The sequence below is a fragment of the Barbatula barbatula genome (assembly GCF_947034865.1).
Source record: "Barbatula barbatula genome assembly, chromosome: 17".
Lineage (NCBI taxonomy): Eukaryota > Metazoa > Chordata > Actinopteri > Cypriniformes > Nemacheilidae > Barbatula > Barbatula barbatula.
This window is the reverse complement of record NC_136780.1, coordinates 8,150,289-8,177,636: the sequence shown is the minus strand read 5'-3', so window position 1 is coordinate 8,177,636 and position 27,348 is coordinate 8,150,289. Positions and strand designations below refer to the sequence as shown.

Sequence of the window (27,348 nt, the reverse complement as noted above, 5' to 3'; positions counted from 1 at the left end):
GTTCAATAGTACTGATTTGTGTCGGACTATATTCTGCAGTGCTGCAGGTCGTTTTCAAATTGCAATTGTTTATTATGTCACGCTATTAATGAGCCCAAACCTGTAATGCTTACAACAATTCAACCATTTAGATCTGAATTCTGGATGCAAGGCAACACTTACCATAAGGAGGTGTAGTTAACTTTGTCTGCCATAAGATCGCGTCATCAGGTTTATATGTTAATTTCTATTACACCATATGAATACTCAGATATTGATATTGCACATTTTCTTCTTTTTGGCCACAACAGAATTGCTTATTTGATTCTTTTAGGTCTTGTCTTAATTTTACATATTTTATTTTGTGTTCTATGTCATGACTTTTTATTACACACTTGCTGCAAGCTTTTCTTCATTTTAGTATCACGTCATATGCAAGAAGTATTACAAATAAAGTTATTATTATTTTATTCGCACTTGTCCCATTTACAAAAGTCATTTTTACACGTGGTCATATTAATACGATATTAAAAATGTACATGCAGAATTTAGTGTATCTGAGACATTAGAACGTAAAAACATAAGTGATCAGGTCACTTCTATTTTAACACAACCACACACAAACACAAAAACGCAACAAAAATGTGATCAAAGGCTTCAACCCCTTTTCAGTTTGCTTATGAACACCTGCATTTCACCATTGACCAGCAATGTTTTTCTTAAAATTGCTGTTAACTGCAACAAACTTCAACATACCTGAGATTTTCCCTCGTATTATTTCTTACAGTCAGGAAAATATTCACATGCTCAAGCTGACTCACTGATTTCCTTTCTTTAAAACCTGGGAGTCTTAAAAACAAGCTTTATAGCATTTCACTAAAGTGGAATATTCCACTGAATCTACCACTAAGAAAGATGCAGGGAATGACTTTTGGTATGTCACCTAAATATGGAAATAATAAAATGGATAAAACAGTTAAAGTTTGGTGACTTAAAAACAATAGCCAGTTTGACTGCATACAATCACAGCAAAAGGCCAAAATAAAAAAAGCATTTCTCTGGAAGCTGATGGGATTGTGCTACGAATGCTTCTGCATGAATGTAAAAAAACACTTGTCCTTTAACAACTTTAAATTGTGCAATTGTGCCGCAACTCATTCAGTTATAAACGGTTCTGTCACTTTAATTAAATAAGTCCTAAAACAAACTGTAAATCAGAATCATATGATCCCTATTACAGTATCTCAATAACACAGGTTTCTAATAGCAAATTATTTCAGTCCGATATAAAAACAGCCGTTTGATGCTGGTACCATACATTCAAAGTACAATCACTGTTATTAGTATTGATTATTGTTAAATATTTCAAATAAAGCTAGATTAATGTCTTCTTCCCATCTTGCTTCATGTTTTGAGTGTCTTTGTCAAACTGCCATGCAAACTGATGTATGTCAAAACGGTGACCATTCTAAAAGCAGCCCCAAAAATTATCAGTAAACAAAACTAAAATTCTTTCACTAGTGCCGATAAAGCAATAAGTAAATGTGCATATTGTACAGGAATATACATTATCAACAGAAGTAAAAATACATTTCTGTTTTTGCTTCCGATTACATATTTACACTCTACATATACCAAACATGTGTAATGCAAGAGAACTTTTAGATATCGTGTCCTTTTTCCTGTTGCAAACTTTCGCTTATGCCAGAGAATCATTAGCATCAGATCTCTCCTCTTGTTTCTGTGGGGGAACCATGGACTTAAATCTGGCAGTCTGCTTGTACCTACATAAACAGTAGGTTTGCTGCTGAACTGATTTCTTCAAATGGGTCCAATGCAATTCTGTGTTCTCAGTGGCAATTGACAGGTGGTCAACACCAGGGCTCCCTTTCTGATCGACCTCTTTGTATGCTGTCACTCCTTTGCCAGGCGTTCTTCATCAGTTCAAGTGCCTCCTTGCATCGCTTTTGAACCGACAGGTCTGTCACCGGTTTACGAGCCAGACTCACCTAGAGTAATGGACACATATAAATAAGAGAATTTGTGTTAATGCATCAAATGAAGTAGACACTGCATTACAACTGCGCACAAGCAAATGACTGAATATTACAAAAAGTCCCTTTAAAAGGTCTTTATCACTCGCTTAAAATTTCTAGATTCACTAACCTGAAAAACTTCAGTCCAAGCACGATCTAGTTCTGCTAGCAGCCGATCTCGCTCCTCACATCCACTAAAATAAAGAAGCCAAGGAGGAAGAAACTGAGCCCGATCTTCAGTAAACTCCTGAAACGAGGTCATGAATGCACATACAAAGCATCAGTGAATCATAATGCCAAGCATGTACTTCCTGAAATCACCAAGAAACTATTGTTTTGTCGATGTGAGACAACAAACTGCTGACAAGGTGAACTAACACATGAGGTCTTACAATGACACAATATTCTTTATCCTCCTCCAAGCAAACCGCTGTGATATCGTTCAGATCAGCTGCTCCCAGGGAGCGGAAGAAACTCGTCTGGCAGTCCTGGTGACACGTGAGCAACTTACTGTCTGTGAGCACAAGGCAGCATGGAATACAAGGTGCAGGAGCCACCCCTTGTGGAATAACCTGATAAACACAGAATAGATCAAATAGAACTTAATCATCAACAACTGAATTGTGTCTGAATTCTGCTTGCATACATGCAGGCTGTTTCAGATTTAAATGCAAATGCGGCTGTCTGAAAGGAGATAGATGGTTGCGACTGTATGTCGGCAAGTTACGAGGAACAACACGCTGTCAGTGTCATGTGATCCTTTTGAAAGCATTTAGCTAGCACACTTCCATATTCAGCTCACAAGTCAACAGCCCAAACACAACAGTGTGCATAATAGATTTAGATGGCGGAAAAATCTGATGTGCATTTAAAATATTAGGTCTAATATGCACGAATACACATCAAGTGAGAGCTTCAGGGAAACTGTATTCAGCAAAACAGCTGAAGTACATTGATGTGATGTATGCTCACCCCCTTAGATACAGACTGACAGAGCAGCTGCATCCATTCCGCCATTTCCTGATCGTTTTCAGCGCTGAGCTCTAATGGAGCTCTAGCAGTCAGGATCACCTGAAATGTATGGAGCTTTTCTGAGCTGTTAGAACGCCTGCAGCCTCCACAGTGCTCACCCCTAAAACACAAACACAGAATGAAGACACCCAAGTTCGAACCTCTGAATAATATTATATAGAGGAGGCACTTTCTACTCCAACAGCAGGTTTATTTTTATTTTTAACATTGCTATCCTTACAGAAAACTACACTATTGTCACAACATTACAGAATATATCATTAAACAACCTATCATAGCCTTTAAAGCAAACATAAAAACACTACAAAGAAAACACGTTTGTGTGAATACACCCTAAAAATACCACCTAGACCCTGTCTCACCTTTTAGGTCAACATGAAAGAAATCTATAAACTGAAACCACAACAGGAGCTTACCCCATTGTAACAGACAACAGAGGTGTAACATCAATCCTCTCTGCATACTGATAGAGGATCCCATTGCTGCAAAGTCCACAACAGATTAAGAATGGATTTTAAACATAAACCCTAAAAAGTTTAAAAATTCAAGACATTTGGTACCTGAGCACCAAGTAACAGCTCTTCCACACTTCCTTCCCCAGATAGGAGCTACCTGCCCGATACAGCAGTGCCCCCTCTTTAGTGCTGCCGGACTCTCTGGAGCTGGATGGAGATGTAGGAGACACCACAGACACGTCCATGGGATCCTCCCAGTGAATCAGAGAATACAGGCGGATGCTCACCTCAGACAACTAAACAACATAATCAGCTCAATGTCGGATAAGAAGGGTCAAATCATTTTAAACTAAATGTTATTTGTATGTCGCTTTGGATAAAAGCATCTGCTAGAATGTAAGAAATGTGAGATGTAAAATTTAAGAGATGTGACTGTGTTTCTCAGAACAAAGACATTTATTCCGATTTGGGTGAACTGTTCCTTTAATTGTACGGATTGCAAGAAGAGTTAGTGTAAAGATGATCAAAGTGAGCCACTATCTGCCAGACACTCATGAATTATTTAGAGAGATGGATCTCCTCTGTTTTACCTCACAGTGAGTCTCCTGGCACACAAACTTAGAGAGAGCGAGTTTCTCCATGGTGGCGTCAGTAAGAACCGATGGGTATGGGGTCTCTCGACACTCGTTTTCCAAGGCTGATTTCAACACATTCAGAAAGCAACTGCATCACATGAGAAGAACATTAAAAGACGCTCTAACATGTCTGATTCAATCTCAAAGAGATCCACTTCAATGAATCTGCTTGAAACGTACACAGTCAGAGACGAGTCTGCTGTATCCAGCAGGAACTGTCGTCTTCTGTTGGTGCACACTAGAGTTACAGTCTGCTGGTGGAGTCCCACCTAAAACACAAAATCAGGGCTCTTATGTCTATGCGATGTACAAAACAGATTATTTAGATGTCAATGCATCTACTCACGGAGATGTAGTCCAGTTCATTATAAGATACCGCTTCTTCAACGCAGTAAGGCTTCTCTGCTGCCCCTGAAAATCAATGGCACACGTCAGCAACAACAAATGCAAATGAGATTGTGTCTTAACAAAACTGCAATGTGTTTCAAGAGTGTGGTCTGACCTTTACGTAAGAGGTAAATGTAACAGTCGGTCAGAAGCAGATAAAGAGGCTGCAAATCTCCCTCCATGTGGCCTGTGCTCATCCTTATCATCTGAAATATAGTTTACTGATTCTTAAATGGACCATTCACCCCAAAATACTAAATCTGTTATCATTATTCTCATGTCGTTCAAAACCTGTATGTAACTATTTTTCTGTGGAACACAACAGAAGATATTTTGAGAAATGTCTCAGTGGTTTTGTGTCCATACAATGGAAGCCAATGGTGGCCAATGTCGTTTGTGTTCTGCAAAAGAAAGAGAGTCCTACAGGTTTGGAATGACACGCATATCCATGTCACAAAGCAAATTCACAGAATTAACCGAAAGCAATGTTTATTTACAGACGTTTATCTTGAATACAATGAAATTCTTGGTCACCTTAAAGAGTTGTTCTTCATTTTCCCTGAAAACGTGAATCATGAGTAGCAGTAGATGATTATTATCTACCCTGTACAACATACAAACAACAAAAAACCCTCCAGATCAGATGCATTGTTTTAAGGCTGAAGTCTAATTCATTCAAGGATAGCCACAGTTTAGGATCTCACTTAAACTCTGCAGCATGAGTGCTCTGTATAGCCTTGTCTTCATTGTCTTCCTCCTCTTCTGTTGTATTATGTTCCTCCTTAGCTGACTCTTCTACGTGGACGGAGGGGTCCTGCCCTTCAGCTGGTTCCTCTGCTTTTCTTTCATCTTCATGGCCAACAGGAACATCCTGCGGCTCACCATGCCCTGCAGTGTCATGGTGGCCACCACACGAGGCAGCAGGTTCTGGACTCTGGGAGGTAAAGCAGTAGAAGTCAACAGGTGGAAGTGGGGCCTGCAAGAAGCTAGGGCTTGGGTCCGGAGGTTCTCCACCCGTGTCCTCTCGAAAGGGCCGCTGATGGGGGTGTCCTGTGGCAGAGGTGGTATCATCAGGACTACTCTGAGCTCTGACAACTCCAATAACTCCGTCACCTTCATGTCGTTCCCAGCTCTCTCTATCCAGAGAACCATTTAACCTGTCCATGACATCACGAAGGGGTTGGCCCACACTGTCCATTGAAGTGTCAGACATCTCAGGTAGCCTCAGTCCAGTTTCAGGATCTTCATCCTCTCTTTCCTCACCTCGATTCCTCAAGGATTCCGACACAGGACCATCGGGTTCCTCTAAAGAACAACAGCTGTTCAAATTGAGGTTGTCCGCTACAATGTCCCTTTCTACAACAATCTGAAGGCATTCATCTGTGTCAGGCCCATCCGGAGAGATTATATTCTGCTCACTGCTCATGGAATCAGTCGACCCCCTAAACCGTCGTTTCTTACAAGGTCTTCGGCGCCTTGCCATCCTGATGTGGCACAAAGATGTGTTTAATGGAAGAGGCACAGAAAAGTTATATTTCATCTTAAAAACAAGACCTACCTAATGACTTCCAGCTCATTGCAGGTGTTCTCCATATCTTCTGCTGTTGTGGAAGCATGATGGCTAGCCATGTGTACCGGAGTGACATCAGCTGAAGTGTTTGTGTCAGAGTCCTCGTTGAAGGGACTGTTTCGAAACGTTGGGCTTCGCGATAGACCTGTGGTTCTGATAGTGCCTGCGGACCCCCTCACCACCACGCAATTACTGACAGTTTGAGGATCTGAACCGAAGGAGCGAGGCACGCTGACTGTATCAGTCAAATCTCCTTCTGTCAGAAAAAAAACAGTCGGGGGAAAAAATTGCTCAAACATACAGGAACATATAGGAGCTTAAGCAGATTCAGAGTCTGACATTTTATCGTTTCAGTGCAAGCAGAACTAATACCACAGGGAGGCAAGTCAAACTGTTGTAACATTTACATGGTGCTGCATCAACCCATCCATTGTGACAGGGTCAAGACAACTGGCATACCCTTGAAACAACTTTATTTAAAACACTGCTCCTTGCTTGTTATAGCATTTCTTAAGTTATTAAGTTAATTGTGACTTCATATATAAAGCTTTTGGGGTTTTGGGGGGTTAAAACAGGCAGCAAACATGCAGAACAGCTGTAAACCAGACACAGGTGCTGAAAGCAGGAAACACAACCCGAGAGCAGACAGCTATTTTCAGATTTATCACATGTTTTGATATGGTCTTTTTCAGACTAAATGTGAGATAATGGTAAATCATAAGTACATTCAGGCTTAGACACATTAAACTGAAACATCTAAATCAGAAACCCACGCAGGGACTCCAGATCACAAGCAAAACTACTTTCATAATTTATTTGCATAAAATAACGTGCTTCAAATGAAATGGACATGCGTGATGCTGGTTAGTGACTGTAAGAATAGGGAGGGGGGAAATAATCGAGCCCCACCTTCCCAGTCTGCATTTGGCAATGACTGCAACACAGGGAAGATGTCACCAAAATCATAATCTATAAAAGGAGAAATAAGACTCATGAGTAGGAAGGAAATAGTGAAAATTAGATCAAATAATAGAAAACAAAGTGTGATAAAAATGTCATGTGAAACCTGAGGTATATGAGGAACTAAGAGCAAGAACTGAAAGAAACATTGCGACATAGTGGACTGTGGTGTCAAATGGAATGAATGAAAAAATATTATTGTGTAACCACTGATTTCCAAAAATACTAAAGCAAATATGCCTATTTGTAAAATAAATCAGAAAAACAATAGATAATAAGAAAAATAAAGATATGAAAGAGTGACAGGTGGAGAGGCAAAGAGAGTAAAATCTGAGCATCTCACCTTCACTAGATGGGGCGATGGCACTGTCGTCCCACTCAAGGTTAGTCGAAGTAAGGGAAGTGAATGAGTGTAGAGACAGACTGTCAGAGCTCGGCAACCTCTCCTCAAAATCCAACAGATTCTGAGGTTTATAGTATTCTGGCATGTATGGGGCAACATCCAGGTATGGCACATCCTGTCACCAAACACAGATGACAAATTACACTACAAAATATAATTATTTTGCAAAGTATTTGTGTATGAACAGCAGGTAAATCCAACACTTTTTTCAAACACAAGTGGTAAGCATATTCCGATATCTTCTAGCCTAAACAGTACATAGCTTTCAATTCTACACGTGCCATAGCTGATCTAATTCTAGAGAAGGCAAATCAATGCACGGTCATACCAGCTCGAGGTCAAAGCGGATGAATTCTAGTCCAGAGACAAGTGTAAGAAAAAGTGTCAGATGATCATGACTGCAAACCAATGCATTTCTGTAAAGGACCAAAAATCACATAATAATCAGATGACTGGTTAAAGGAAACATAACCTAAACCATGTAACATGAAAAACACTATTGTTATCTCACTATTGAGCATTTTGAGTATGCATATGGCTTTTTGCTTTTATTTAAAGCATCAGTGCATTTGATGTATACATTTTACCCAGCCAGGGAATTAAACCCATGATTTGGGTGTTGCAAACTCCACGCTCAAGCTATCTAGCTAATCACTCACTTGTAGTAGTATTTTTGCAGCAGTCCTTGATTTTCCTGGAACAGACGGAGGTAGCTTTCTAAAGAACTTTCACTGAGTGCCAAGTAGAGCCAGGCACGACCTGTAGAGCAACCACATATTTAGCTGCATGCATTAAAAGTCCACGTATTTAACCAGTGCCATAAAATCAAAACAGTTCCAATGTTTCAATATATACCCAATGGACAAACATTTCATATTTACTTCACTATAATTATAATGTATATCACAGAGTCAATGAGGGTGGTTAAAGTTTGTCCTTACTTCTGCCTAAGTTGGTGGCTATGTGCTGGAGCTCATCGATCTGTCGCACAGCCTCTCGCCGTGTGAAGTGTAATACGAGGACCCAGTAACCCGATGAGATGTCCTGCAGCCTTCAAGACAAAAAAGAAAGGATCAGTAAACCTACAATTTTATTTTTAAAATCTTTAAACTGAAACATGTTTGTGGTGCAGTTTGTCTAACCCATAGAGAAGAGCATGATCCAAGTGCTCACACAACCTCTGAAGAACACGGTCGTGGTTTCTTATGGCCGGCGTCTCGTCTTCACATGCGGCAAAGTAACTCTGCAACTATAGGTTTAAAGGTAAAGAATGATCATATGAAATTGACTGCGGTACTTTTACATAACATTTTTATTCTGTCTGTCAAGTTCTTAAAGTGCAGGCATCCTTGGCGTTCCAAGCACCGCCTAACATCCGGAAGAACAAGAAATGAATTTGAAAGATTTTACTTTGACGATACTGTAAAAGTGGAACTTATAAGTTGTGCTAAACTTGTTTGGAAGATTGTTGCATTTAGCTTTTTAAAACAAACCCGTAAAAGCACACAAATGCTAAGAACTTGATGGAATATCTGAATCTGAAAAGGGTGACAGGTTTTACAAAGCAACGATTTGTGCATAACACAACGGTGTAAAAGTTTGCAGAACAAGAATAACAAACATGCTTACATTCTAAACAGCAAATATATACCACGACGTGAATAAAACACAACAGAGAAGGCCATGCAGGGACAGAATGATTTGGGATTGCTCCACAAAATGGGTCGCAACCCCTTCTAGCCCTAATAATAGGCTCTTATTTGATGACACCACTTGTTTATCAAGTATCATCTTATTTAAATTCTATTCCCAACCATACGCATATTAAACTGTTTACTTGACATCGGCCAAGAATGACTTCATCACTGTCATGTCCTTTACTGATAAACACGCGTTATACCTAACGTTACCATAAAAAGGTACTAAATGTAACATCTTATAACACAGCTAGACCCACTGACAGCAAACTAACTAACCTGATATTCATTAAACACTGTTGTGAGAAGGTCTTCTTAAGACGTATAGGCGTATGTCTTACAAAGTAGGAGGGAGGCCCGACTGTTATGATAGCATAAACCGCAACAACCTCACACAAACCTTCAAATTATACACCTAAGAAAGCTGAAATATATCATCGATGGAAGTAAAGAGATCCTTACCTTCTTGACAGAGAGAGAGATGTTTTCGAGGATCCTGTCTTTGACTTTGAGTTGATCCATGTCTGGCTCTACTCTCTCTCTGCGGATGTCAGCTGATGCGCGCTCCCGACACACGGGCATGTTCACAGTCCGTCATCATTACAAATACACATCGCGGACACAAATTATTTAAATGATCTGAAACAAGTTTACTTTAATTAAACAATATAACGCGTTTAAATGGGCTGAAAGTGTTTTTTTCTGGCGTAAAATGATTTGATTAAACTTCGTTTAAAATTGTTAGCTTGAGCGGCTAAGGTTAACTGTTTGATTTACTCATAAATAATGCGACGGCGTTAAGTTACAAGGGTATCGACGTAACCTCTATTACTTTTTAACACCACACGAAAGCCGATTTCTTTGTTGGAAAAATTGCGAACCTAAAACCGGTTATTACATTTCCTACAGCATGCGCTAAAGTAACTCAAGTAACGTTTACTCGCTTAGAGCCCTTTAAGATGATCTTAAACCCCTTTTAGTCTTATTCATATTAAACAGTCAATAATCTAAAGAAAAAGAGACAAACAGAAAACAAATCGTCAGCGAACTCCTGTCGCAACATTCCTCTTCGAATGCAGTTTCAATTTAGAAATTGTCGGTTAATGTTTTTGTTGAAAGAACACGTAGTAAAGTTAATATTGACAACCTACAAACCGTTTACTTTATTTGATATTAATTTAAAACAATATAATTTATATTATATTACATTTATATATGTATAGTTTACTTATGTTTCTAAATTATTGGTTTAATGGAATGCTGTGACATTTCAAAATAAAAGTCCTTGACTGATCTTCGTTTCTCAAAGCAACACATCACACACTTCTGTTTCTAAAAGCATCTCTTAAATCTCTCTATATAAAATGTCAAAGGCAATCTAAATATAAGTTGACAGACGTGTAGGATGTCAAATGCAAACTGTTCGTCCTATTATTAGGGATTTAGTGTGTAATATTATCCCATCCATCTAAATTTCTATTGTTTCGTTTATAACGACTCAGACACATCACTAATGCAATTCACCAGCAAGAAGGACAACCGGTAAGTGGTGGAATGTCAAACTTTTACTGACTTCAGATGTTTAATCACATTTTAACATCCATTCCTCATTCATGTACAAATTGTAGACGTTGAAACTAATCTTTTCTTAGCAAGAGCAAGACATCAGTGCATGTTGTGTTATAACGTCTGTTAAAAAACCCAATTCAGTTTTTCTTTTCTACAAATAAAAAAATGATGTGCACCTCTAAATGAATTTAAACAACCAAATGACTAAATTAGTCCACAGAAAAGAGTGGAAAGTGAAAAAAGGTGGGGGGAACAAACAAAAGCATATGATTTTTTTACAAATGCTGTCTTAAGCTGTAGTGGCACACCATCCAACTCAAGAATATGAGTCCACATCCTGAAGTGTGCTGGAGGTTTGAAGCTTCTTTTTAATTTCAACTCCTTCAACCTGCTTTTACAACTCCTCTTTACTTAAACCCATTTTAATCCGATTTCTCTTTTTCTTTCATGTGCAGAAAGACGACACTGAAGACAAAGACTCCTGCCATCATAGAAAAGGCACTGGCATAATATGGAAAGGCTGAGGGAATGAATCGCTCATACTGGGTATGCTGCAATGGCCGGACAGAAACCTGTGGAATAACAAAATAATTAAAAAAAATGTTATCCTTTACTTAACAAATCTTGTAAATAATATTTTATTTAAAGCACTTCTAAAAATGTACAAATAATAGGAAAATAAATAAAAATGAAACTCTCACCTGGGTTGAGGAGTACAGATGTGTGTAACCCAGTCTGTTGTAGTCAACTTTAAACTGAAATACTCCGTAGACATCTGGCAGCTTGAATTGTACACTGTATTTTCCACCTAAACACAAAGCAGTCACATGTTAAAGATGCTATTCATCATTTCAAGCCCTGCCTTATAACTTCTGGCAGAAGAACTATAGTGGTAACATACCCTTCTTCTTGAGGTACGTTCTGACAAATGGATCAATTCTGACAAATTCCAGTTGAATATCATCTCCGTCGAAGGGCACCCACTTGCCACCAGAGAGCATCTCAATCACAATGCTGTATTCCTGTTGAGACAAGTCGTCATACAGTAGTAAGCAAAGTTTATAAACTGAGACTATAACATCTTTAGTCCATAAAGACTTAAAGTACATATTAAGTGGGACAACCTGGAAAGGGCTTAACTATTTGAACTACTACTATGTGCGAGATAAAACAAAACAGCTAATTAGTGTATAGAAATATTCACCAAACACCCTGAAGTGACTTTTCATCAGCCAAAAACTTCCATATTGTGTATCATATTATAAAGACCAATAATGTATCTATAATTGGCTGTATCAACAGAAATATGGCATGATGTCTCACCACAAGATCTGTGATGGTGTAGGCAGCAGGGGGTGTGCTCTCTCCAACTGGATGATGGCTAACAGCTCCAACTCGGAGTACACCCGCCTCTTTAAACACCCAACGGGACAGGGCCTCGGCCAGCTCCTGGTTCCCAGTCTTTTCATATCTGTGAGAAAATGATGAGTATACACAGCATGCATCATACAAATAAATTATCTCTTTCAATAGCACTGTTAGTTATGTTTAGTGTCTTCATTTCTCATATTTTAGTATAACTTCACAAATATCTCTAACATAACAGGTCAGACCTCTTTGAGCCAGAAACAGCCTTCTGCACTGGGGAGTTGAAGAAAGCATCACTAAAGAAGTGCAATGATCCACTGAAAACAACACGTGCGTTGTTTCTCGCCTGGAGACCAGCGATGAGAAGGGTGTTTTTACCAACTGCATGAGGATACTGGGAAACATGGGGAGTGAGAGGAGTAAATGTCAGCAAGTAATCTGGGCTTAAATACCGCCAAGTGTCAAAAACACCCCAGACAAAAAGTGCGTACAATATTTAAATAAGCCCTCATAGGGAGAAACAATGCACTTGAGAATCAATGAAAATATTCCCGAGACTGGTATAAATGAATGTAATATAACAACATTAAAACAAATACACAGGTATTTCTATACCTGTGTGATAGGACGATCAGGGAAGTAGGAGTAAGAGGTGGAGGAGCCTGTCAGAATGTCCAGCACCAGAGAGTTATCTGGGTCAGCCACCATACTGAGAAAGAGAAGCACTTGTAATTTGTGGATTTTGAACAGCAGTGTTTTAAATAACACATTAAGAGAGACCTACCCAACACCCTTGAACAGGACTGGTTTATCGGTGGGCTTGCCAACTATAGTTGGGGCTTTAAGAAGATTCTCTGGATCAGCAACAATCAGAGTGTGCTGTAAAAAAATGTTAAAGCTAAATGCAACAATCCCCCAAACAAGAATTGTTATATATATATAATGTGAATGTGATGCTTTACAGTATATGAGGCGAGCAATATAATTTTTCCCTTCTTTTAACTCACCTCTCCAGGATCTGAAACGTCATAGTTATGGTGGTCAATGACAGCAGTTTTCTCCTCATCAAATTCAATACCACATTCACTTCCTAGTTCTCTAAGAGGGTCACCTGGAAAAGGCATGGGATAGTTGCTAGCATTACTACCTACAAGCCAATGAGAATACATGCATTCTTGCTCGTGTAACAATTACAACTAGAAGCTCACCAATATCAAAGCTGGCAGCAACAAGAACATTTCCTCCACCATCTATGAACGCTGTAATGGTCTCAACATTGATGTTGCCCCCGAAATCTGTAACATAGGAATAACATTCAAAGTTAAGAAATTATGTATATTCAAGAATATATATGTAAAAACTTTTAAAAATTATGAATTTGTATGTTTGCTGTCATTAAAGTCTCACCTTCCACAGATGGAGAAAATATGATGAGATGATCGTACAGGAACTGGCCATACTTGATCAGGGAGAGACCAGGATCATCAGCAGTCTTGAATGTAATGTCAAACCCACGATCTGAGAACAATTGCGTGGTCATTGTTAAAATACTTCAGACAAAACATGCAACCCATTTAAACCTGCAACTACTGCTTTCAATGATGTTGGTACAATGTCTCTGTCAGGTTTAAAGCCTAGACTAGGAAGCAACAATCTTGTTACGTAGACTAAAAGTCTGTCGCTTTTCGTGTATTTGGAATGACGTAATAAATCAAATGTATCCATTAGTAATGCCGTCGTATTATAAGATGTAAATTACAGCTCACCTGCTAAACTGCGGAAGAAGATTGAATGAGTATCTCTGATGTTGGGGTTGTCAAGCAAAACGAGAGTCTTTCCGTCTCCTAAAACGGCCTGCAGCATTAACGCCACAGATAAAACAAAAAGACTGCTCTTGGAGAATGAGCCAGACCATGTAGGAACCATCGTAACACTTCGTCTTTTGCAGATTATTGTTGCTACACTCGCGGTGTCTCTCTTTGACAAGCAACCCGTCGCCATTTGCCTCAGTTGGACAACGTCAGCGCTATCGCGCCGTGAACTCTGACCCAGAGCTGCAGCCAATAGCGTACTGCCTCATGGAACCTCATGAATATTATAATAGGTGTGTTCGACTTCATGCGGGGCTGCGCAGTCTGAACAGAATATGACATCTAAATACCGCGAGTGGATGCGCATAGCTCTCGCGGTATGTTGATGTCATTCCGTGGTCGCTTTGCATTTACATTTATTCGTAGACGCCTTTATCCAAGCGAGTTCAGGGAGCAATAAGCGATATGTCGTACAGGAGCAATAATACAATAGGTACTAATACAAAGTAACTAGTTTCTAACAAAAGCCATTTAAAGCCAATACTGTTGAAAGAAAGAGTTAGTGTTTGTTTTTTCATTTGTCTGTCAAGTATTCACAGAAGATGTGGGTTTTAAGTGGTTCTTTGAAGGTTGTGAGAGATGTGGTTGAACAGACATAATGTTCCACCAGGAAGGAGTTGTGAAGGCGAATTAGTGGGAAAGCTATCTACTGCCCTTATGAGAAGGCACTACAAGACGCCGCTGGTATGCCTGCGCAGATCCAGTGATAGTCATGTAGTAGGCAAGCATTAGTGACTTGAATCTGAATCTGATAGGGGCTTCTACTGGTAGCCAGTGGAGAGAGATTAAAAGCGGTGCGCACATGTAACGCATCTATTGAAACCACAAATCACTAAATACTTTCTCCGTTTTTTATTGTCCACAAATAGTAGGCTAATGCATGTTTTAACAGCATATCAAATGAATGTAATCCTAAAAAAAATCACACTATGAATTAAATAAAAAAATTGTTATAGTTTATTGATTATAGATATGTTTCAATCCGTAAGAGTGATAGTTCACCCAAAAATGACAATTCTGTCATCATTTAACCTTACTCACCATTTCATCATTTCAGACCTGTATGACTTTCTCGCTTTTGCAGAACGCAAAAAATATATATTTTGAAGAACGCTTATAACCGAACATTGACGGTGCCCATTGACTTTCATTGGTTCTGTGTCCATAATAGAAATAAATGGGTACCGCTGTTGTGTTCTGCAGAAGAAAGATATCGATTTTTACAATCCATGTCTGTTTTCTAATAAGAGTAACCACGTTATTTTTCTGTAAATATTCAAAACTCATTATAAAGCAAATTTTCAAACATTAAGTGGATCACAACTTGTAACAACACTGTTAAATGTCGCCTGCCATTACTGGCGTCCAATTACTTAACATAACATGCATTTCCAAACACCAGAGCAAACCTTCTGGTGCCTGATAATGTCAACTAGATTACAACAAAAAAGCTTTTTTCAGTGGTTTAACATGTTCTATTTGAATTCTTATAGCTCTTCACAGTTCTGCTGCGTTTTCACAATATTCACAAAGAACTTCTAAACATGAGACTATTCTAAACAATCAGGTTTTCTTGCCTTGACATTGGTGTAGAATAAAATTTTTTCCAGGGTAAATTATAACTCAATTTTCATCCAAAATATATGAGTTTATTAACAAAGAACCAAATTACAAGCTTTAGTTGATGTCCTAGTGAAATACATTTTAAAAAGATGTAATTGTTTCTAATTGTTGTGCAATATATATTTTTCTGTTGGATGAATTATTTTAACAAAACAGACTATTTGTATATAACGGTATGAATAAACATCTACAAGACCAGTATATACTGACAAATGAAACAATTGATCTGAGATCTCATAATAAAACAATTCATTGATAAGAATATAATAAATTTTGAGATATTCAATATCATTCACTGAAAGAGGCATAAAATAACTTCTATACGAATAATATATACAATCATTCTGTGCATGCAAACTGTCACAGTAACCTTAATTGGTTTATAAACAATTTACATAGTAATCATATTTAATGAATAAGACCTACTCTTAAATTATGCATTATGAATATTATCCTTGTAGCATTTATTTTTGAGAATTGCTTTAGCTGTTATAGCAAAAACACGCAATTTGTAATTGAACCAGTTGAAGCTTGAATGCTGAAACTACAAAAAAGTAAATCAATAAAACAAGCTCACAAGTCACTGAAAGCTGTTGGACAGTCATATTTGAGTGACCTTGCGTGTCATGATCTAAATACAAGCTATGCCAGGGCAAATATACAGACTGAAGTTTAGACCAGAATTAAACATTTTTACATACATAAAGCCTTGATTTGTTTTAATCATATTTAAATATCTTATATTTTTTTAAACAATCAATACATTGCTTTTTTATTCTGCACACGTTGCTGTAAAATGAGCGATTTCCCGGCATCAATCTAACCCTCTGAGGGAGGTCTTACATGTCTTTGTATTAATTGCATTTGTGACCATAAATCCTCCATGTGGATCATTTTGACTCATTGAGTGAATAACTTCTTACTGTTCTTGGTTTTCAGAGTCTACAGACACTTCTTCTGTCTTCACCTGTGTGGTGGTCTCCACGTCTGCCCCCTCAGTCTGAGGTTCAGATTGGACTATAGCTGTTTCACCTTCCTCACCCTCCTCCACCCGGGTTCGGAAAAGGAGCTCTCCGCCTTGGATAACCTGCTCAGTTGTATGCCATGTACCGTCTCCAGCGTACTGCTGGTAGAAGTCAGAGTCCGCCTGAAACATGACCAGTGCCTGAGCAGTGTGAATGCGCACATGCTGGGCAAGAGAGTTGGCGTCTAAAAACTTCTCACCACAAGAGTCACATGCATACAAGATCTGGGTGTTGGGATCTGCAGGAACAACACAGAATTGCATCACATTTATAAATATTAAAATCCAAAATGCAGCCCTCTGCGATGTTTGTTTTCATTGCCTCACCTGCCTCCTGCACTTTTTCTACTGCTTTTGTAATCTCTGCTTTTAGCGCCTCAGTTTCATCTGCAGATACAGATGTTGCCACTGGTACCACTAGGATTCAAAAACAACAAAAAAGTCAGGTGACCACCCAATCACCACCATCTCCTCACATTTCCAACTCTATATAGCTGAATCACTTTACCCAAGATGCCTCTATCACGTTCTCCTATTCCCATACATCACCTGTGAGCTGTGCAACGGCACTGCCAGCCAGAGCCTCTGTGGCCAGAGTCATGATGTCATCGGTAGTCACGGTCACAATGTTGACTTCGTTATTATCGAGTTCTGATTCCGGGTTGGATTCAGGGAGGAGATTCTCTTCCCCGTCATCTTCAGACACCACCAGTCTCTTCATACCCGCCTTCCCCTGGTGCACCGTCTTCACATGGGAACGCAGATTATCCACACGATTGAATCCTCGCCCACATTTATCACACAGGAATGGTTTCTCCCCTGTGAACAGGAAGTCATTATTTGCACAGGACCAACATACAGAGCTCTATATTTGAAGACATTTTGCATCTTACCTGTGTGAATAATGATATGCTTTGAGAGATCTCCCACATTGACAAAAGCTTTGTTGCAGGTCTGGCATACGTGTGGTCGGACATTGTCATGATGACGGATGTGATTGGCCAGCTGGCTGGACTGGACAAACCTTTAAGGTGTAATATTCATCATAATCATTCTTTTGTCATATTGATTTATTGAATAGGAGTACATTATTATGGAATAATCTTGGTTACCTTTTACCACATCGGTCACAAACATATGGTTTCTCTCCAGTATGTTGACGTACATGAGCAATGAGCGAACTGGCCTGGGTGAAGCCTTTTCCACAAATCAGACACAGGCAGGGCTTTTCACCTTCAACAAGAAGATACAGTCAGTCAGATCAAACCAACTCCACATGTGAATTAGAAGATGAAAAGCAGTGTACCTGTGTGGATTCGCACATGCCTCTGTAAGGCCCCAGGGTCAGCGAACGCTCTCTGGCAATGCATACAGACAAACGGCTTCTCACCACTGTGCACACGCAGATGTCTTTTAAGGTTGCCTGCGTACAATAGAGGCAAAATTCTGATTCTGTCACACATGTATATATAGTGTTGCACAAGTGCCACATTTCAACTTAAATGTAAAAAACGTACCTGAGGTGGTGAACTGTTTCCCACACTCTTTACACTTGAGCGGCCCATCTGAAATGTGAATCTTGAGGTGTGCTTTTAGGTTTCCCAACTGAAAAGATGAAATCAACACAATTCACATCTTCTAAACTGCTTATTTTACCTCAACAACAAAAATATAGTTGTGTTTTCTAAGAGCCTGTGATGCCAAATTCTGTTTGTAAAAAAATTATATTATCTTATTTTGATCTCTCACCTGGTTGAATTTCTTATCACAGTGTTGACATTTGTGACCCTTGTCTGTGTCGTGGGTCTCTAGATGGCGCATCTTGGCTGTGGGGTCAGAAAACGCACGCTCGCAGTACTCGCAGTGAAAAGGTTTTTCTCCGCTGTGCACCAGCTGGTGACGCTTTAGGTTCCCAGACGTGGTGAAGAGCTTCCCACAGTCCTCGCAGCTGTATCGCGCCTCGCCCGTGTGCCGTTTCCTGTGCAGATTCAGCAGACTGATCTGCCTGTAGCTTTTTCCGCATGTAGAACAGCAGTACGGCTTCAGAGGGCTTAACAAGCGAAGGATGGCAGGAACGTGTGTGAACAACGGTAAATATTTTACCACAGATGTGGTTTAAAGACTGTGTGCAGGACTCACCTGTGTGTTTTTTCATGTGCTTTGCAGGCAGCCGGGTCTGAAAAGGATTTGTTACAGTCTCTGCAGCTAAATGGCTTCTCACCGGTGTGAATGCGCATGTGACGTTTAAAGTTGCCTGTGTGTGTGAATTTCTTTCCACAGTCCTGCAAGATTAAGATTATTGCGATAGGTAGATGAAAATTTAAAACCTAAGTAGGAGAACATTTTGAAAAATACACAAGATATTACATCCACACAGCCTATAGATGATTGAACTTGTAATTTTCATGATCTTAAAATCATTTTAATTTAAATATGTATGCTTAAATGCATGAAACTAATTTAGCAGACATGTAAATTGTCTATGTGTTAATTTCTTAACAATAGAGTTATAACTATTATAGAGATAATAACTGCAAAAACAAGTGGTAGGCACACATGGAAATTTCAATACCATAGAAAATTCTCAATGAGCAGTTTTTTTTTTCTGAGAAATTTAGGGAAATATTTTTACAACAGATAGTCTGAATTTGTTTACCAACCATTTCTATACTTCCATCTGTTTTACAGAAATTCAGTTTTCACTATTACTTCATAAAAAAATCATAAAATTAAGAATAAAGACTCAAGTCAAGGATTGACAGAATTTTAGAATCCCTCACCTCACATTTGTGTGTGACAGAACCATAGGCTCTAGATTCACTGCGCTCAGCGGCCGTTCCAGAATTCTTCCCATCCGAGCCAGATGTTTCTCCATCCTCTGTTTCCATCTCCTCATCTCCTTCCTCATCCAAATCTTCATCCATTCCATCATAATCATCATCATCATCATCATCATCATCTTCTCCAACATTCTTAGCACTCTCGTCCTTCTGCACGCTTTCTTCACATTGATCAACTGTTAAAACATGTTAGCAGCCATGAAACAAAACATGAGTTAAACCATCAGTTATTTAAGGTAGATGTTTACCTTTTGTGGGTGAGTGAACAGTTGCATATTTCGATTTGCTTCTTCTTGTGCTAACATATGACCGTCTAGCTGCCGCCCTCTGGGGTTCTGTGAGAGTAGTAGAATGTCAGATGTGTATCAAAAGATGATATGAGAGCATAAAATTAATGTAATGAAACACTGACTGGGAGTGTAGTCTGCATCATTCGGATCATCTTGAAGTTGAGGAATCTCTTTTGTGGCGCTCTCTTCTTCTTTTTCTATCCTGGACTCAGCTTTCTTTTGCCTGGTGAACTTAGAAGATCCACTTCCTTTGCTAGCAGCTCTCTGAGACTTTGTGTTTTGCTTTTCAGCTGGGCTACATAAAACTTCCTGAGTTTCTATTGTCTCTGATTGTGGGGGAGCTTCGTTTACTTCAGGTTTGACTTTCTGAGCTGCTACCGTGCTCGCCGTATCCTCCTGTAAAGATGCATCCTCTGGTTTCCTTACAGATTTCTGCTGTTCTTCCACAGGTTCTGTTGTTACTAGTTTACATGATCACAAATGTAGAAAATCAGCCATCAGGTTCCTTATTACAATACCTTCTTTGATTTTTACATCAAAATCTAAAGTGTGTACTAACCAGGCTTGGATGTTAAAGGAACAGCCAAGGACTGAAAAGCTGAACAAGCATTGACAATTTCCTGCATTTGAAGGAAGGAGGCTACAGCAAGGACATCCTCGACATTCTGAGGGTTCAAGGTCAGCTTTGCTGTATACATGAAGTCAAGAACTTGCTCCAATCCTGTCGAAAAACAATAAATGTGTTACAGGAATACAAAAAGCAATTCTAGATCAAATGCTCTCCATTAGAAAGAGGTACCTGCAGCATTGCTGATATCGAGATGAACAACATCATTCTGGTCCAAAAACAGAGTGCGAAAGTAAGCACTACACGCTGCCAGCACTGCCTTGTGGGCCTTGAAGTCTACTCCATCCACCACAAACGTACAGTCACAGAGAAGACCCAACTGACGCTGTTCATTGAGCTGTCCAAGGACTTTCCCACTGTGCCAAGGAAAGTCCATAATGGATGGAGTTGATTCTAAGAGAGACTACCCTGATGTAGCTATAATAAAAATAATAAACAATTATTTTTTATTTATAATGCATTGCATTTATTGTATGTATGAGGCTCACAGGCAAGCAGCGCTCACATATTTATTATTGTAAAGCACATTAAATCTCGACAGCAAGTTTTATTCTCACTATCAAAACGTATTCACACTTTTAAAGCGAATAGTGGGGTTGCACATTTTGTCAACTTTGGCTATTTTTTCCTGTAACGTTATTATACAATCTACTCCGACTCCATTCTGATGCATCATCTACTTATGATTCGATGCATGTGCACTGCCCATCCAACATTCTTTAATGTTTACTTCAACAAACAAACAATATCATTATGCAACAGTATATTTCTGTGTAACATTGATACGATTATCTCGAGGTCGCTCGGGACATTCTGCATTCAATATTAATCTATTCTCAGCAGCCATGTTGAGCACGTTGGTGTCTGACTTCAGCAAGCCACAGCAAACGTGTTTAGTGTTTGCGAGCCACTGCGCCATTCCTATCACGAATGTGTTTGACGATGTTGCGGATTGATTATGAGTCCTCTCTCTCTTTTCTCTCTGCTCCGGGATTAATTCAGCGTGCCTAGCCCTGCTTGATCAAGATGGCGCTGACAGAGGTGGGCTGAAAACCTGCCTCTTCTTTACTTATTTCCCCCACGCATTCGTTTAAAGACTGTTCTAAAGACCCGCATTAACAACAACTTCAACGATCGAGTGGTGTTTCAGGTTGTTTACCTTATCAAATGTACGAATTTCAAGATTTACCGGACTCCAACTGATCCGTCCAATCGAGTGTTTCGGTGATCGATCTCAATGCTCAGTCTCGACGCGCCGCCATCTTCCACTCTCTAATCGATTGATAGTGGCCGACAGAATGGCTGATGTCGAGCGAAAGCTGCGCATGCGCGGCATTTCATTTTTGCCACATGGAGGCGAGCTTGAGCTATGATAAATGCAGAGGTTCTCATAGACCTTTCATGAAATGATTGATGTGAGGAAATGTGTGCAAGATAAATCCCATTCATTTTGTATACAATTAGCATTTAAACAAACACGACCGACATTATATGGATACGCAGTTAATAGCTGGTCAAATATATCAGCCAGGTGTAGGCTTATTGTAGGGCACATTTTAAGCCATTAACTAAATGGCCAGTGAACCATAACACTGTAGCTTTAGGGTAAATAGACAGGCCTCCTACATTTCAGCACTGTGTATTTCAGTTCATTCTTCTCCTTTCATCAATATATGCAGATTCCTTACATAATACTAAATATTAGCGTGCCATAAAATGAGATTTTTTTTAGCAATATATGAAACTCTAGTTATGATGTAAAACTATTCATTTAATGCAAGAAAAAAAACATTGGTCCAATATGTATAGGTGTTGACTGGCATTCATTTCTATCTGCAACAGCAGTGACTGGCTGAAAGTTGACATACACAAAAATAGTAGATGATAAGACAGCACACTCTATTCATAGAGCAAGTAGCCTAATCAAAGGGACATAGAGTACTTGTTATTTGCTCATGATGTCCAGACACAAACCAAACCATTGACTCACAAGCCTAAAATATATCAATATATTAATCGAGACACCAGGATGAATCAGATGGGCTGGTTTTATTCTGTTTTGTTTTAAATTAGTGTTTAAAATTACACACAACGGTTTTACATTTAAAGGGACAATAATTATAAGTACAATGCATACGTTATCCGGGAAAAAGCTGAGTGAGTCATTATCCTATTTGCCACACTTTCCAAAAGTATTCAATGAAGCATTTTATTTTTCATTTAAAACATTTATATTAATAACAAATGTGTATATGATCCACATTGTCCCAGTGCTATGATCATGATCCAGAACCAGTTTCAATGTAAGCAAGCAAACGTTAGGCTACCTTTGTACGAAGGTTATTGAGGAGTAGTTGACCTTCAAAATAAATAAATAAATCTGTCATCATTTACTCATGCAACCATGTTGTACCAAGCATCTATTGCTTTATTTCTTCTGTGGAACACAAAGGTAGAATGTTATTTGGCAATGACAACATAGTTCACCCAAAAATAAAGATTCTGTCATCATTTACTCACCCTCTTTTCATTTCAAACCTGAATTTTTTATTTTGGGGTGAACTATGCCTTTAAGTTGGTCAGTGTCGAAAATGTGGCTGGTGACCCGTGTTGCTTGGAAATTGACGGTAACAGTGTATTTGTCTTCAATGTTTTACATAGGCTACATGTAACATGAACAAATTAAATTTATAAAGTCAAAAAAAGAGAGGAGATCATGGAGGAATGACAAAGCAAGACTGTATCTAGTAGGTACAGTTAATAAAACAAGTTACAGGAGAAACATCTAAATTTTTATCTCTGTGCGAAATGTTTGTGCATGCTCCAGTTTTGCCTGGTTTCTCTGTGCTTTTATAGTGAGAGTCCCATCAGCCCCTAAACATGACCTCACTGAGGTGGGGTCCACATCCTCTGGCAGCTGGCATTTATGGGTAAATGTGTTCATCACTGTGCCATCAGTAGCAAGCTGTGGAATAAAATTCAGACATAAGGAATTGCCTCACACATTCTTAAGATTCGACTGTATTATACAGAGGAAGCCCGAAACTGCAGGTGTTTACCTTCTCAGCATGAACTTCAATCTGATTGTTAGAGGTGGTGACTATCACATCCTCAGGCGAGAAGTCTTGGACATCCACTGTGAATTCGTACGTGTCTCCCAGTGTCTTGATGTTTCCAGGGGTCTCTGTTCTGTCTAAAGAGAAGCATAAAATATTACTATCTGATGATTATATTTGGAACTTTTAGAGTCCGAGGATTTTTCAATCAGGAACGATTGTGTTGAATTTAACAACTGTATTTTGTAGGTTTAATTAAGGGGGCTTCATAATAGGAGACAGACTGCCGGCAAATTAGTTTTTCTCAATTGTACTTGAACAATAAATGTACTTGAACAATTATTATTTTCTGTTTAATATCTGTGTAATTTAAGCATCATAAAAAGTAAAGGGTAAATATATTGATGTTGTTGTTATAGACAGGGGACAGGGGAAAATGAATTCATAAAAAACACAACCTGTAATTCCTTTCTCAATCTACCCAGAGAGTCCCTGGACAAAAAAAGCTTGAATACCCATGCTGTATCTATCTGTGACTGAGCATAACAAGCTCAATTTAATTTAATTATGAGTGTGTAGTCACAACTGTCACTGTAAAGCAAATGGCCATTCCTATGCATTAATATACCTCAGCAGTGACATGTGGGAATTTAACGAATCTAATACTACACTTATCATATTTATATATCAATGTCACTGAGCAGCAGACATCTCCGCGAGACTGCGTCACTTGAGTCATTCCCCAACAATGAAGTCACAGCTTTGGCTGTGGGCCACGATTTCTCACCCTCAATTTGCCCCTCAGATGCCCTTGTATAGAGGACCGACAATGCTAGTCAGCACATTAAAATAATGTGTTGTATTTAACCACATAGTTTTACACATGCATGGACACGGCTGTGTGAAAATACATCTGCCTTCACATACACAACTACACAGAAATACATAAGCTCATACCACGACTGTGAAATTTCTCATGCAGTCTTGAAGTCATAACTGGAGTTCAAAAGACCATAAATAAATCTGTGTCATATATCACATTATCACAGCTGTCATATAGATAGTGGCCTGCCAATATGTACAGGCATAAAGCAAATAATTTTGTACAGTAACGTGAGGAAAAAAACATTGTTATTTAAATTTTGTTTGTTTGTTTTTTGAGGAACAACGTTTAAAGAGAAAAAAGTTGTGTACTTATACACAGTCCACTACACAATAGGTTTCAAACTCACTTGGAAATCCCAAAGCATCTTTTGGACACATGAAAGATCCAAAGTCCTCAGCAAAGAGTCCCCGGCTTTTCTCCATGTATGGATTTGTTGTGGATGAAGAGGAAGTCTGGTGGTAACTGCACTCCGATCGATAAGCTGAAGAGTTAGTCACGCTCATTAGTGTTGGAGGATTTCTTTGTTTCAAATCAATATCCAGACAGAGTTTAAAATTGATAAGTCCCAGAAGCTATGAATGAAGTAGTTTTATGCCTGTCCTTATTAAAAACAGTTGCTCTCAAGTTCCGTCCCACAGTTTGTATTAGCTGTGGTCTGTGGGCATTGTCTATCTGACCGTCTTTTATATGCTTGGTCTAGGTTGTGAGTTTTTCATCTCCGCTGTGAGTGGTTCTGTACATAGATGTTCTCACATGTGTGTGTGTTAATTGTAGGGGGACGGTGTGCTATATTTATCTGATGAGGGGCTCCGTGGTCGGAAAAGTTTTGTGTGATGAGGGCTTGAGGTTGAGAACGGGACTCTGACAAAGACTCAAAGATAGGAAAGAGAGGCGAGCCGAGAGCAAGCAGCTGGCATTCCAGACACTCACTTCCTGAAATAGCCCTCAATTCCTTTCCTCTCTCCCATTCTGCATGTTCTCCATCCATTTCTCTTCACACTTTCCATCCAGAGTAATTTGCTGTGATTTCCAGGTGTGCTTTTATCAAACATTCTGTGAACGAAGACCATTCCTTGAAAGCAAAATGTCAGTCAACCTGATAATTACAGTAGAGAAAAGATGTTCATCTCTTTGTAAGCAACAAGGCTTTTGAATGAAAGTTCAAATGGTGGGTATCTAAAAGATGGAAGGAATGTTGATGAGCGTATGTATGTTGAGGGACAAATGATGATAGGAAACTGGATTAGGTGGCACTTGTTTTTGCAGAACCGCTGCTAATAATAGAATATTTAGTATTTTGCAACGCTACTCAATGGTCTTCGTTTGCATCTGCAGTTTGAGATGCACAGCAAGTATTTAGAAACACAAGGTTTTTTAAATTATAAACATTTCTTCTGAGGTTGTGGATTATTTTATGACAGTTCTGGGGCCATCTTCTATTCATAATTCATGACATGCAGAGTCACGTAGCTTCTTCTCCTATTCAAGTCCTTCACAGATTGTCTGAATCCAGCCAAGAAAGTCAACATTAACTCCTACATGTGTCACTAATGCAGCTCTTCTATTTTGATTCTGTTCAAGAGAAAGAGAGAGAGAGAGAGAGAGAGAGAGAGAGAAAGAGAGAGAGAGAGAGAGAGAGAGAGAGAGAGAGAGATATTAATTCTGTCAGCAGTATAATCGCTATACTGGCACAGTTTGTCCTCAAGCTTATATGAGTTCACTTTATAACGTTCACTTGATATCCTCACGGGTATTGCTCTGAATTATAGATGTGATTGGACGTCTCTGAGAGGAGCATTTTGTAGCAGCATGATACATAAAAGAGCATGTGGAGGTAAACAATTTGGTCAAAACTTAAAGTGTTTACTTAAGTGTGTTTTGACATGACACGGGTTGCTCATTTAACACCTGCTGGTAGATTTTGTAACTACTGTACACCATCTGGCTGCAGTCATTTTTATCCATTGGCAGTGCTTTAGCTTAAAAGCAGCTGTGTATCATAAGAAAAAAAGATGTTTGACCAGTGCCTGGTTTCTTTTTTTGGGAGCTATTGAAAGCATCAACAGACTTTATTTTCTCTCAATAGACTGTTTTTTGTCTATTTGTCTTTCAGATCACAGCTAAAAATAGTCACTCGGGATGGGTTAGGACTGTGTGCATTCTTGTGTCAATCAGCATTCTAATGATGACAGTTACGGTACATGGCATTTATAATGTAGCTCAGAAACCATGACAGGAGAACTGTGCACCAATGAGCGAGGGATGGGGATTTTCAAACTGCCATAATACCCATAATGTTTTTTATCAACTCTGTTTTTATTGATTTTTGTATACTGTAGAACCCCCTAGAACAATACAGTGTTTAAACTGTATACAATTTCAGATACAAATTCCCCTTCTCAACCTTTATATAGAACAACATAAACAATTATAAACTGAATAAATAAATAAAAAAGGTAATGTAATTTAACAAAAAATGTACAAATTCATAATACACATAATGTTTACACTATGTGGTTTATTTTTAAATGGTTCATTTATAGTTATCATGTAAAACTGGGATAGGACAAAGTCGTTTAACATTCTAAAAAATATATTGAAACAACTATTATTGATTGTTCTTAATCAAATAGTTAAAGCTAAAATCATTCATCAGAACGGAAATTAAAACTACATAGTCATGCAGCACAAAGAAAGAAATTTGTATTAAGCTGCTTTGCTTATTTTACCCATGGTTGCTGATAAATTCTACAGGATTGTCACTGCTTCTAAATATGACTAGTTTGATGCAGGGTCTAAGGGAAAGAAACACAGTCACATTGACGCTCTTACAATAGAAAATGTTACAAATCATGAAATAATAAATGATGAGTTAGAAATGAAATATAGCTAAGCTGTCTCCATATGCCCCTATATTCACAAATCTGTTGTTTTGTTTGCTTCTGTGACTGATTCTGTAACGCTCATCGCACATCCGAGAGAAAAAACATGAATATTGACAGGAAAAACAAACACAATATGGAATGACAGGGGTAACCA

At 38.8% G+C, this 27,348-nt stretch overlaps 4 protein-coding genes across 7 annotated transcripts; all 4 read right to left on the bottom strand.

Annotated features, from left to right (window-relative positions):
• Positions 1-329: 329 nt before the first annotated feature.
• plekhm2 (pleckstrin homology domain containing, family M (with RUN domain) member 2) lies at positions 330-10,257 on the bottom strand. 2 transcript variants are annotated; one of them, XM_079477945.1, is made up of 20 exons: positions 9,617-10,257; positions 8,600-8,706; positions 8,399-8,508; positions 8,117-8,216; positions 7,786-7,873; positions 7,398-7,572; positions 7,004-7,063; positions 6,083-6,350; positions 5,229-6,008; positions 5,059-5,128; positions 4,640-4,730; positions 4,484-4,548; positions 4,318-4,406; positions 4,093-4,225; positions 3,608-3,798; positions 3,464-3,529; positions 2,988-3,147; positions 2,408-2,587; positions 2,146-2,262; positions 330-1,988 (listed from the first exon to the last, which is right to left on the bottom strand). In XM_079477945.1, exons 1-20 carry the CDS (start codon positions 9,734-9,736, stop codon positions 1,851-1,853), a joined length of 3,108 nt encoding a protein of 1,035 aa, XP_079334071.1. In that variant the 5' UTR covers positions 9,737-10,257; the 3' UTR covers positions 330-1,850. The 2 variants fall into 2 exon arrangements, with proteins under 2 accessions (XP_079334071.1, XP_079334072.1); XM_079477946.1 differs by lacking the exon at positions 7,004-7,063 and having other exon boundaries at positions 9,617-9,856.
• A 553-nt stretch (positions 10,258-10,810) lies between these two features.
• ddost (dolichyl-diphosphooligosaccharide--protein glycosyltransferase subunit (non-catalytic)) lies at positions 10,811-14,158 on the bottom strand. The gene is made up of 11 exons (XM_079477427.1): positions 13,858-14,158; positions 13,499-13,609; positions 13,300-13,386; positions 13,099-13,202; positions 12,876-12,970; positions 12,707-12,800; positions 12,337-12,485; positions 12,047-12,194; positions 11,625-11,745; positions 11,425-11,531; positions 10,811-11,295 (listed from the first exon to the last, which is right to left on the bottom strand). Exons 1-11 carry the CDS (start codon positions 14,090-14,092, stop codon positions 11,146-11,148), a joined length of 1,401 nt encoding a protein of 466 aa, XP_079333553.1. The 5' UTR covers positions 14,093-14,158; the 3' UTR covers positions 10,811-11,145.
• A 1,435-nt stretch (positions 14,159-15,593) lies between these two features.
• On the bottom strand, positions 15,594-21,645 carry zbtb17 (zinc finger and BTB domain containing 17). 3 transcript variants are annotated; one of them, XM_079477530.1, is made up of 15 exons: positions 21,527-21,645; positions 20,539-20,784; positions 20,299-20,460; positions 19,862-20,200; positions 19,698-19,784; positions 19,390-19,625; positions 18,749-18,891; positions 18,359-18,659; positions 18,127-18,214; positions 17,916-18,032; positions 17,722-17,842; positions 17,503-17,633; positions 17,159-17,428; positions 16,937-17,026; positions 15,594-16,848 (listed from the first exon to the last, which is right to left on the bottom strand). In XM_079477530.1, exons 2-15 carry the CDS (start codon positions 20,741-20,743, stop codon positions 16,505-16,507), a joined length of 2,634 nt encoding a protein of 877 aa, XP_079333656.1. In that variant the 5' UTR covers positions 20,744-20,784; positions 21,527-21,645; the 3' UTR covers positions 15,594-16,504. The 3 variants fall into 3 exon arrangements, with proteins under 3 accessions (XP_079333656.1, XP_079333658.1, XP_079333657.1); XM_079477532.1 differs by having other exon boundaries at positions 18,359-18,587; positions 21,527-21,631; XM_079477531.1 differs by lacking the exon at positions 21,527-21,645 and having other exon boundaries at positions 20,539-20,850.
• A 476-nt stretch (positions 21,646-22,121) lies between these two features.
• Positions 22,122-25,050, bottom strand: hspb7 (heat shock protein family, member 7 (cardiovascular)). The gene is made up of 3 exons (XM_079477765.1): positions 24,656-25,050; positions 23,427-23,560; positions 22,122-23,332 (listed from the first exon to the last, which is right to left on the bottom strand). The coding sequence occupies exons 1-3, from the start codon at positions 24,810-24,812 to the stop codon at positions 23,153-23,155; spliced, it is 471 nt and encodes a 156-aa protein (XP_079333891.1). The 5' UTR covers positions 24,813-25,050; the 3' UTR covers positions 22,122-23,152.
• Positions 25,051-27,348: the final 2,298 nt, after the last annotated feature.